The sequence below is a fragment of the Sporobolomyces salmoneus genome (assembly GCF_050403485.1).
Source record: "Sporobolomyces salmoneus JCM6883 DNA, S_salmoneus_JCM6883_v1_ctg10, whole genome shotgun sequence".
NCBI lineage: Eukaryota > Fungi > Basidiomycota > Microbotryomycetes > Sporidiobolales > Sporidiobolaceae > Sporobolomyces > Sporobolomyces salmoneus.
The window spans coordinates 193,901-205,354 of NW_027481153.1; the positions used below are offsets into that span (position 1 = coordinate 193,901).

General features: G+C 52.9%; 4 protein-coding genes across 4 annotated transcripts; 3 read left to right on the plus strand and 1 right to left on the minus strand.

The window, feature by feature from the left end:
* Positions 1-25: 25 nt before the first annotated feature.
* Positions 26-3,134, plus strand: EFM5 (protein-lysine N-methyltransferase; the record flags this gene model as incomplete). Its single annotated transcript, XM_076630467.1, has 11 exons — positions 26-339; positions 404-677; positions 771-992; positions 1,277-1,319; positions 1,386-1,528; positions 1,615-1,667; positions 1,732-1,785; positions 1,845-2,040; positions 2,586-2,659; positions 2,727-2,823; positions 2,892-3,134. 11 exons carry the CDS (start codon positions 26-28, stop codon positions 3,132-3,134), a joined length of 1,713 nt encoding a protein of 570 aa, XP_076489526.1.
* A 421-nt stretch (positions 3,135-3,555) lies between these two features.
* Positions 3,556-6,881, plus strand: JCM6883_006013 (uncharacterized protein; the record flags this gene model as incomplete). The annotated part of the gene is made up of 9 exons (XM_076630468.1): positions 3,556-4,600; positions 4,666-4,922; positions 4,985-5,083; positions 5,150-5,289; positions 5,391-5,464; positions 5,529-5,683; positions 5,746-6,274; positions 6,340-6,417; positions 6,487-6,881. 9 exons carry the CDS (start codon positions 3,556-3,558, stop codon positions 6,879-6,881), a joined length of 2,772 nt encoding a protein of 923 aa, XP_076489527.1.
* Positions 6,882-7,184: 303 nt separating this feature from the next.
* On the plus strand, positions 7,185-9,009 carry JCM6883_006014 (uncharacterized protein; the record flags this gene model as incomplete). The annotated part of the gene is made up of 2 exons (XM_076630469.1): positions 7,185-7,836; positions 7,910-9,009. The coding sequence occupies 2 exons, from the start codon at positions 7,185-7,187 to the stop codon at positions 9,007-9,009; spliced, it is 1,752 nt and encodes a 583-aa protein (XP_076489528.1).
* Positions 9,010-9,076: 67 nt separating this feature from the next.
* Positions 9,077-11,430, minus strand: JCM6883_006015 (uncharacterized protein; the record flags this gene model as incomplete). The annotated part of the gene is made up of 8 exons (XM_076630470.1): positions 9,077-9,594; positions 9,657-9,850; positions 9,911-10,003; positions 10,065-10,099; positions 10,167-10,610; positions 10,673-11,007; positions 11,082-11,173; positions 11,252-11,430. The coding sequence occupies 8 exons, from the start codon at positions 11,428-11,430 to the stop codon at positions 9,077-9,079; spliced, it is 1,890 nt and encodes a 629-aa protein (XP_076489529.1).
* Positions 11,431-11,454: the final 24 nt, after the last annotated feature.

Here is an 11,454-nt window from a genome sequence, read left to right on the forward strand (position 1 = left end):
CAGCTAGCTCTCCGCACATCCAGCAATGAGCTCATCAACCCAAGGCCCCTCGCGGGAAGACCGGGAAGATTCCCCTCCTCTCGCCTTGGATCCTTCAACTCTCGCCCTCCTCAACTCATTCTACCAAGAGCGCGAGCAAGCCGAGCAAGAGTTCAGGGATCTGGAGGAGAAAGCGCACAAGCGGATGCTCAAGGCGAAAGGATTGGACGAGGGACAAGACAAGAAAGATGTAGATGATCAAACTTCGAGTCTCGAGAACGGGGACGAGGAGGACAAAATGATGAGCGTGGATGAGTTCAGGAAGCTGTTCCAGGAAGACTGGCAGCTGAGTCAATTCTGGTGAGCTTGCTTCCCTTCTCTCGCTCTTTCGCTCTCGCTGACTTTTCTTCCTGCGCGTGCGAAGGTACACTGCATCTTTCGCATCCCAACTCTGTCGATTCATCTATTCCTTCGCAACCCCTTCCACTCGTATCGCTTTCCTCTGTTGTCCAACCTCTTTCGTCGCATTTCAGAACCAAAACCCTCTTCCCGACGTCTGGCTCCTCGAATACGACGGGAGGTTCGGTCTATTGGGCAGCAAGTTTGTACACTACGATCTAGAGGAACCGGATAAGATCCCGAAGAACCTTTGGGGTACGGTCGATGTCGCGATTGCTGATCCTCCATTCTTGAACGAAGTCAGTTCGTTTCCGCTCCTTCTCCCTCGGGTTCTGCTCCACTAGCGGACACTGCTGAATTTTGCGCTGACATCGCTCGGTACTCGATGGCAGATCACAAACAAGCACCTTTCGGCGGGATTGAAGAACATCCTGAAACCCGACGGAAAACTCATTCTCCTCACTTCAACCTCCGTCTCCGCCCTCCCTCAGATCTACTCAGAAGCGCCGATAGGTCCTTTACACGAGACGAGTCTAAGGGTCGAACACGCAGGAGGGATCCAGAACGAGTTTAGGGTGTGGACGAGCTGGAAATTCGAGGGAGAGCGAGAAGGGGTCAGGTTGGTCGATGATCCAGTGTTTCAATAGAGCGAGGAAGAACGAGCTGCGAGGATATTAGACAAGTGCTGTCGAGTAGACTTCGCAGGAGCTCCAATTTTTGCGAAACTTGGATATTCATTATTTTACCGGATCCGAGAGCGTCGGGGAAATTCCGAGCGTTGTCCCATGTGATCTCGTCGTATCACTCTTCCATCTGCCAGGTCTTCGCACGGAAACTTGATAAGTTGCGCAAATTGCGATTTTGGAAGGGGAAATACAACTGAAATTGAAAGAAACAGGCTCGCCTCCTTTTCGCCTCTTCTTACCACTCAATCTCAAACAGTGAGTTCTACCGCTGCTGAATCATCTCGAGAGACTGCGAGCTGATTTGCCTTCGTGTATTTGCAGTGTCTGGACGTCGCCTCTACGTTGGTCGAGTTCCCCCCGATGCGGTCAAACGCGATCTCGAAGACCACTTCGCGAGTCATGGACGACTCGTAGATATCCGTCTCATGAACGGATTCGCTTTCGTCGAGTACGATCGTATCTCTGTACGTTCCATCTCGACTTGATCAGGAGTTCTCATGTTTTCCTCTCTCATCAAATTGACTCTCTTACTTGCCGGATTTGCGTACAGGATGCTGAACAAGCTGTTCAAGATCTCGGACAAAAGGACTTCATGGGTGAACGGTGAGTGGAGCGGCTCAAAAGAAGGTGACCGCAAGCACTAACTTTGAGACTCCTCCGTTTCCAGTCTCCTTGTAGAGTTTGCCAAACCTCCTCGTGAGCGTGATCCCCGTGATGACCGGTGAGCTCACCTGCCCTGTCGTCAGTAGCAAGAAAGCCGACCCATTCTCATTCTCACAGTCGAGGTCCTCCCCCTCCTCCTCGCTACGGTGAGCGAGACTTTGACCGAGGTTACGACCGAGGAGGATACGACAGTCGCGGTGGACCTGGAGGATACGACCGCTTCGATCGACCCCCTCCTGCTCGTCCCGTCGCTCGTGGAGGAACGGGTTACAGGCTCGTCGTTTCCAACTTGAGGGAAGGTACGAGTTGGCAAGTGAGTCAAACTTTCCATTCTATCTAGTCTTCTTCAGCAGTGTCGTCTTTCGCCGTCTTCCTCGCTCGTTCCCGCTTTGTGAGGAATGCGGGATCCGCAAACTTTCACTTTTCTTCAATCCCTCGCGGTTCCATTTCGGAGACCATCGCAAAGGGGCAACTGTCATACCGTGATTTGGTCCCGTGGTGGAGCCCTGCGCTTCCCGTCGATGTGGAGTGACTTCCGAGGGAGGTTCGAGATTCGAGGGAGGCCCATCTTGGCGCGGGAGGAACGACACGTCTCAAGGACCATCTGTTCGTGCGGGAGGATCGAGTTGAAAAGGAGGAGGTGACCGTCTCATCGTAGCGCGCCTGGACCTGTCTGTCTCGTTTGGTGGCACGTCGGGTGGAGGTTCTTTCTCGTCTCGTTTCTGGTCGTTCTCGGTCTCGGTTCAAAACCTCGTGGAGGCCCCCCTTTGATTACCTTGGAGGACGTATCAACTAACGCTCAACAACTCCAATCTCCCCTCCGTTTCGTCTTGGTGTCGAATTTTCCCCCGTCGCTAGGATCTCAAGGACTTCGCTCGTCAAGTCGGAAACTGCGCTTTCTCGGATGTTGACCGTCGTGATCCTACTGTTGGGTGAGTGATCGAGGTTTCTTACAGCGATGTCGATATGTCTGACGCTGAGTTCTTCAATCGCAAACAGATACATCGAATACGCCCTCCGAGGTGACGCCGACGAAGCCGTTCGCAAATTGAACTCTACCGAACTCAACGGTGTCGTCGTCAACGTCGCTGAAGATGTTTGTCTTCCTCACTCACTTACTTCGAAATCAGTAGAACTTCGCTGACTCCGTTCTTTTCCCTTCAGGCGAACGCACCCGCTCCCCGTGCCGCTCCTTCTTCTTCCTCCCGCTACGATGACCGTGCCGGTGACCGTGGCTACTCTTCTCGTCGTGACGATGGACCTTCCCGTCGTTCGTACGATGACCGTCGTCGCACGAGGAGTCCTTCCCCTCCCCGTCGTTCCGAGAGGGACGCTTCCGACCCGAGGAGATCTCAAAGCCCTCGTAGGTCGAGGTCTCCCGAAAGGGAACGTGATGGTCGTGATTAAAGACGCGTCTCTCTTCCGTGAAACGAATCATCGAAAAAAAAGTTGCTCAAAAAAGTAGTCTCTCTCTCTTTCATTCACTCGCTTTCCTTACTTTCTCGTGTAATTCTCCTCATCTTCGAAATCTAAACAATGCTATACGAGCCAGTCGTCGTCGTTGTCGTCCGAACGAAGAGTCGAGAACGAGTCTTTCAGTGATCGAAGTGAGACTTTCGTGCCTATTTTTTCCTCTGCCGTTTTGCGATGTCGGCTTTGAGTTGAACTACAGTACATCTCGTCTCCTTCCGCAACATCATCACTCAAAAGCACGCATTGATTGCGAGCAAAAAGTTTGCGGCAACCCTTCGATTCGTTCGACTTGGCATTTTCGAGCTCTCTTCTCTCCACACGACTTTCACATCGAACAACTCGAACCTGACCGTGGATGGCGGTACATGTCGACGTCGAACCGATAGAATCGCCTAATCGAATACACGCATCAACCTCTAGATCGAGCCTCGAAGGAGAGGGAGGAGGAGGACAAAGAGAGGTCAATCCGGTGAAAAGAACGCGGAGAAATGATAAGGTAGATTGGCTCGATGCGGTAGCGAAGGACAAGCTATACGCGAGGAGATCTAGCAGTACACACAAGGGAAAGGGTAGAGAAGAAGAAGCCTGGCAGGTTGAACTCGATGTAGTCGAATCGAACGACAACGGGACAAACAGGAGAATAAAGCCGGCTGTTTCGACAGCAGACGACGAGGAATCGGATGGGGAACAAGGGATAGAGACGGAAGATTCAGATGATTCAAGCCTCAGTACGGCAGAAGGGATCGATTCGTTCGAGAGGAGGACGCCAGATAAGGGATCCGATGGTCTCCGTCCTTTACCTCCCCCTGCACCACCGCCCCCAATCCCACCAGAAATCCGTCCATCCACCTCTTCGAGAGCGAATGTAGACGATCCGACGGCCGCTGGGGCTTCTCCGACGAAAGTACTTCAACCGATCTTGAAAAGACCTCAGAACGCTCGACTTCATTCTTCGACAACGACGAGCGACGGTCAACATACTCTATCATTCTCAGCAGCTTCCCTCTCCCGTACCATCTCCCCGACGAGTCCATCCCTCCTTAACTCTCAACTCCCTCCGCAATCTTCTCTCGAATCTCCTCCTCTTTCGTCTTCTGAACCTCCCGCTCTCCTGACACCTCCTACGAAAGACACTCGACGTCCTATATTCTCAGCTCTCGACCGTAGATCGACAATGGGGGACGACAAAGAGGTCGGAGCGGATAGTCGAGGAACTTCGAGCGCGACGCACGGTTTTGACCCGACTGCAACGATTCGAAGTTGGAAGAGTTCGTTGACGGCGCGGAAGAATCCGGATAAGAAGAGGTTGGCGGCGTTGGGGTTCGAGGAAGAATTGCAGAGGGATTACGATTTTTGGGCTTCGTTCGGAATTTCACTTTGCAATATTGGTGGTCTTCCAGGTGAGCTATCTCGATCTCTTCCCTCTTCACGTCGCTGATGATCTGACTCTCTCTTTCCGTGACAGGAACGGTACTGGGAGTCTTGACGGCGCTTCAAACAGGAGGAGGAAGCATGTACGCGATCGCATGGCCGCTTTCAGGTCTCTTCATGTGCGCGGTCGCCGCGATCCTAGGAGAAATGGTCTCGACATGGCCGGTAGCTGGTGCCATGTTCACGTGGGTGTTTCGACTGAGTCGGAGTATCAAAGCGTTGGATCCTTGGGCGAGATATCTGAGTTGGATGACGGGGAGTTTTCTGCTTTGCAGTCATATCTTGCTTCAGGTACGCTCAGAAATCGTTCTTGGCTTTGCTATGAAGCTCATGTCGGGATTTCCTGCGTACAGATCATCATTACCTGGCAGCTCGCTCACAATCTACTCGGAGTCGTCGCTCTTTTCACTTCAAAAGAGTATTCTTTCTGGGTAACAGTCGCAATCTGTTGGGTACGGCTCTTTCTCCGAATCACGATGAGATGGACGTTTCGCTGACCTGGATTCTCGTCGCCGCAGGGTATCTGCATCTTTTCCGCCCTCGTCAATTCGTCGAAACTTTCTCGATCTCCCTGGTTGTGGCGTTGCGGCGGATGGTTCATCATGTCTGCGTTTATCATCATCAACGTGACGCTCCTCGTGCAGTCGTCTCAAGTGAGGTAAGCTTGACCCTAGTCTCTTTCGTTCTCCATCTCAACTCTCTACTCTCTTTCGTTCTGCCTGTCGACTTGAATGCTCATGGTTCGCTCATTGTGACTAGATCTGCTACTTACGTCTTCACGAGCTACTTCAACGCTACTGGATTCGAGTCGAAAGGCTACGTCTACATGCTCGGTTCGTCGAAATCTCGGACCTCACGAAAGAGCAGTTCACTGAGAATCCCTTCTATCGTCGACAGGCTGGGTCCTCACTTGCGTCGCAACGGGTATGGAAGCTTCAGCTCACATGGCTGAAGACACGATCAAGCCGTCGAGAACAGTTCCTCTTGCAATGTTCTGGTCCGTCGCGGCGACTTATCTCATGGGTTGGGTTTCGATCTGCGTCTTGCTCGCTGTAAGTCCATGCTCCTGCACTCCATACAAGGTGACACAGAGCTGACTCACTCGAATGTCTAGACTGTTGACACGGTTGGACTTCGACCCGATTTACAAGCTTCGATCGCCCTTATCGATAATTCCCTCCCTCGGCATTACACCTTACTCGTCCTCGTTCTCGTTCTCATCTCTCTCGTCTTCCAGAACGTCGCCCAATTGCTCGCGACGAGTCGTTTCATTTGGGCTCTCGCAAGGGAATCAGCTTTACCATTCTCTGCCTTCTTCCGCCGACTCAGTCCGAAACACAAGCAACCTCTCCCGGCGATTTGGGTCACGATTCTCATCGCCGTGCCGACCCTCCTCTTCCTCGCGATCGACGCTCACATCTTCGCAACGACTCTCCTCGAAGGAGCTGGAGTGACCGTCGTCCTCTCGTGGGCAATACCGCTCATCATCTACCTCTTCTGCCCGAAGGACGTCCTTCGAGGTGATGGACGAGCACAATGGACCCTTCGACAAGCGAGCAGGCCTCTCGCGTTCTGTGCCGCCCTGTTTTGTTCGGTTTTTATCATCATGCTTTGTCTTCCGACTGGTTATCCCGTTACCTCTCGTGAGTACCTTCGTCGTCAGACGTTCCTCGGAGACTAGATCTGACGGCCAGTTGATCCTCACTAGTAACCGCTTCCTACGCTGCGGCTGTTTGGGTCGGAGTGTCGCTACTCTCGTCTCTCGCCTGGATTCTCTATGGCAACAGTGAGTCTCTCTCCATCTGACGCGTCTCCCAATTGTCGAGGCTCATCAGATGGGCTACGATCCTCACAGGTCATTACGCCGGACCAATCAAAACGACGACTCGTTGGACGATTGGAGCCGAAGTCGATCTCCCTTCTTCGACCTCGAACCCCGGAGCAACTCGCAAGAAGTCTTCAGCACACAATCATGCGACTTCTTCCGCCGAGTACGGTCGTTCAGCTCATGTCTTCGCCGTTTCGGGGGAAAGCGAAGGGGTCGAAACGGGAGCATGGACTCGAGATACGAGAGACGTTGAGACGGGAGTGACTGGGACCGACTCTCAGTGGACCGAGTACACCGACGATGGAGACGAGGAGGAGGATGAAGACGAATCTGAGCGAGATGAAGAATCGAGTCGAGGTCACGGGAGAAGTCGCAATTCGACAGGCGCTGCACATGTAGTCAAGACTGAAGCCCATATGTAGAAGGAAGTTGATTCGATGTGAAGGAAGGTTTGTAGCACTCTTCTGTCGCTTTTCACTTTTTGCTGTTCCTCTGTTGTTTTTATCTATTGCTGTTTCACTTTTATCTGTATCCCTTCACTGTCCTCGATATCCCTTGTCTTTGCTGTCATACCACTCCTGTCTGTCGTCGTTCCAGAGAATCCAGACGCGCTCGCGGCAACTCCGGTTTCAAGCGATCCGTGCGCTCTTAGAAACGAACACTCCGCTCTGATCGCGCGCGGCTGCGTTCTCCTTCTCTCTCTGCCTCCTCACCAGCCTGACAGCATGTCAACTCATCCTACGGCAGTGCCTCTACCCCCTTCAGCGTTCCCCTCACGACCTCCATCCCACGCAGTTCCCGCTTCCCATCTTCCCCTTCCTCGAGCGCAGTACCCTCTCCTACACTCTCTCATCGACTCGCCCGAGTATCGACAGACCGTACAGAAGCACCCAGAGCTCTTCACTCCGCCACCAGTCAAGCCACCTTCCTCCTCTTCGCAATGGAGACAATCGACTCGAAGACCTCCCTCGACTCCGGCGAGCGCGATCAAGGCGGCTTGGCAGCGGACAAACAGTACGGTGAAGCGTCGTGATCGGGCAAGTCAGGTCTCGCAAATGTCGGCACATCGGACGATTTCGTCGAGGATTCAAGGAGGAGGAGGAATCGATTCAGTCAGTTCGCCTCCCACCGCCACCACATCCTCAAGGCTGCGCCGAGATAGCAGCCATCCGTATCCAAGCAACGCGACAGCTCTTGCTCCGCCAGACTCTGCTCAGTTCGGCCCCTCGAGAAATAATTCGCGAATCTTTTCGACTCCATCTCGTCCTTCAGCCGACGTCTCCGTGCCGGATGAGAGGAGATCGACATCAATACGGAGAGTAGATGCACAGAAAGGGGCAGAATCGCAAGGAACTCGGAATCCCTCGCTTCCACCTAGTAAGCTGAAGTCTTCGCCGGTCAGAAAACGTTGCCTCTCAGCAATTGAACTAACCTTGAGGCCACGTCGTAGCTCTCTCCTCTGTCCCTTCTCTCCGTCGCGATGATCGTCACTCTTCGTCATTTCGATCTCTTCCGGCGCTCGACACTGGACGATCAGCTCGATCCCACCGATCTCTCCCTCCGACCGCTTCGTACCCCGTCAGAATTCGGCCTACATACTCGGACTCCAACGAGCCTCGAATGAAGACTAAGCCGTCTTCGTCGTTCAACGAAGCCATCGCTCAACTAAAACGAATGCTTCATCCCCCTCGTACCGATTCCCGATCTCGCCGTAATTCGAAGAGTGGTCGTCCGAGCAGCGACAGCTTGCCAGACCTATCCAAACGGATCGAAGAGACTGAAAGACCACGAAAAGTGTCAAGTCCCTTGCGACTGGATGAGGAAAACGAAACCGCGCTCACTCGGATTCCACGACCTCTCGTCAATTCACCTTCGACCTCACTCTCCCCTCTGACTCAGTCCTCACGCCAGCACTCCCTTGATCATCTCCCTCAACCGCCGCCGAAACGACTTCTCGCTCGAGCCCCTCTCCTTTCGCAATCCGATCTCCCGAATTACCTCGAATCTCGTCGACAACTCTTCCAGCTCTTACGTGAAGGTCCGGGAGCCGACCCCGCTAGATCGTCTTCTGTCCTCCAAGCGACAATCAGGAGCGCACACAACGAGGAGGATTCGTCGAACTGGAAAGCGAAATTCAGATGGATCGGCGGCGGTAGCAGAGGAGGAAAGGGGGGAGAGGTCGAATCGAGAGGAGGGATGGGAGGAACCAGTGTTGTCAGGAAGGATTCGTGGAGATCGAGGAAGAAGAGTCTGAAGAGTTTGAAGAGGCAGAAAAGCGTTTCGACGTTGCGATCCCTCAAGCCTTGGCATCGAGCTCAAAGCGTTCACGAGGTGAAGAAGCCCACGACGGGAAGAACTAGCGAGGACAGTCTTGGGTTTGTCCATTTAGCGACCTCGACCTCGCTCAACTTTGGAGGAGAACCAGCAACCTATGCGACCTACCAACGAGAGACTCTAGGCGGAGACGCAGAAGAGGAGGAAGGGAAAGTCTGGGAACAGTGGAAGTGGTGGGTGAAAGAACGGAGGGATCATTTGCAGTCGAACAAGTAAAGTGAAGTAAAGTAGCGACAAGGAAGCAAGAGGAGAAGAAACGTACAACAATCTATTTATTCTATTTTCACTGTTTGAGCTCATCCTTCCATTCCTCCAGCACCTTCCCCATCGCGTATTTGATGACCGGAGTAGTTGGAACGACGACAGGTCCGACGACTTTCTCCTTCTCCGTTTCGAGTACGCTTCTCGGTTCTCCTTCGTCTGTCACGGTCGAACTCCACCTCAATTCGAGAATCCTTCCTCTGACCATTCCATCGACTGCTTGAGCTCCAAGTTCTCGACATAATGCGAAGTAAGGTAGTGCTTCCTGTTTCCCCGGTTCGAGTCGATTCATGACCTTGAGGAGGTCTTGAACCGTGAAATCTGCCGAATCCGATTCGGTAGGCGATCCAGTTCCAGCTGGAGATGAACCCTGAAGTGGAGAGTAGATTCTGAAACCAGTCGAAGCTTCGGCTTCTTCGCCACTCTTCGAGGGCGGTGGTCGAGCGTGAATGAGTTGGAGGTTGAGCAAGGCGTGAGCCTGAAGGAAGTGGGAAGAGTGAAGCATGGAAAGTTCTCCTTCGCTATTGACGAATTCGCCAGCTAGACAACAGGGGTCCATCAGGTCAGTCACTGGGACTCTGCGGTAGTAGAAGAAAACGCACTGAAATCGGAAAGGTGTGCGAGCTTCCCTCCGAACACTCGGAACAAATCCTCGAAGTTGTATTTGCTCCGATACTTCTCGGGCACATGAGGCACGAGTACCTCCTCGAAGAATCGCTTCGCTTCCGCTTTCGAGCAGTCACCGATGGAGAGGATCTGACAATGTTGAGCTGTGTTCCACGCTCGTAGCCATGTCCTGTTCGCGCTCGAATTGTCAGAAAAGAACCACTCCAGGGTTGAGTAAGAGGTCACGTACATGAAGAAAGAGTCGGAAGTTGCGAGTAAGGTGTGAGCGAGTCGGTCTTGTTTCGTCAACACGAGGAGGGAATCAAGGATAGCTTTCATCGCGCTGTCAAGTGTTCTACTCCTCAGTATCACGCAAGAGATTCTGTTCGAGTGAGAGAACTGACTCGTCTGCACGGATGAGGGCGGGGAGTTTGTGGGCCTATCGGTCGAAGCCGTGTGAGCTTCCATCGAGTATGAAGGAAAGAAGCAGAAAGCAGAAAGCTCACCTCGTCGATAAAGATGACCGGGATCTTCTTGCTGCGAGGTTTCCGCTCCTCCTCCTTTCCTTCTACCTCGTTCTCCTTTTTCTCGCCTTTCTCATCCGTCTTTTGTTCATCGCCGAGACTTCTAGCTTCAAGCAAAGTCTGTTTGCTCTTCTCCGTTGTTTCCGGTTTTGGAACTGCCCCGAGCCTCATTCGAGCCTCCGTCGGGTCGTTGAGCATATTCGATGCTGCGGTCGTTTCGACCTTTGTTGATTTCGTAGGCTTGTCGTCTTCCTTGTCGGCTTTCTCTTTCGCCTCTTCCATTTCCTTCCTTTGGGCCTTCGACATGGGTTCAAAGTCCCAATACGCAAGTAGAGATGACTGGAGTATCTCCATCAGTCGGGAAACGTCGGCCGTCTTGACGTCTCCTCCATCTTTCACTCGCTTTTCTACCTCGAGTCGATCGTGCTGTAAATCGAAACGGCCATCAGACTGGTCCGCAAGAAACAGACATTGCCGTCGAGACTGACCTTGAACGCCCACGACTCTTTCTCAAACTCGTCCCAGCCCCATTCCGCACCAAGTTGTTCAGGAATCACCGCGAAGTAGCTTTCCAGTTGTTGCGAAAGAGAGAAATAAAGGGAAGCGAGATCGGCGAATCCTGCGATACGCAAGTCGAAGTGTAGGACGTGGTACTTGTCGGAATCGGACAAGACTTGACGGAGGAGAGCAGTCTTTCCGACCGAGGAAGAACCGAAGAGAACGGTGAATGCCGGTACGCTCCCCAGGGCCCGTTCGATCGCTTTGATTTCGTTTGGTCGATCGAAGAATCCAGGTAGGGGAGAGAACGTGTGTGAAGCGGGAACTGTGGCAAGATGCTTCACGAGTCAGCGAAACAAAATCTCGTTTCTCCGAATCGATCAAAGCTGCCGCGCTCACTCTGAGATCGTTCTTTCGCGTCCTTCAATTCCTGTTGCATCTCTTGAAGTTGTCGTTTCGCATCTGATAGGGATCTCAACGTCTCTGCCGGACTGTGAAGGGAGAGAGCCGAAACGAAGCGTCATTCAGTCAGTCATGGCGCTGATTGGGAGGTAAGACGCTTGACGTACTTTGACAGAACTCCCATGACCTCTCCCAACCCAAAGAACGTCCGTCTACTCCCCACGCGAAGACATGGCGAGGCCAAGTTGAATGACGAGTTGGAACCGGGAGGCAGTCGAGGTCGACTTGCGAGGGGTTGTAGGCTGTATTTCGAGGCTTTACGAGCAATCGAGGATGACCGTCTCATGCGTAGAACTGGTGGCGCGATGTT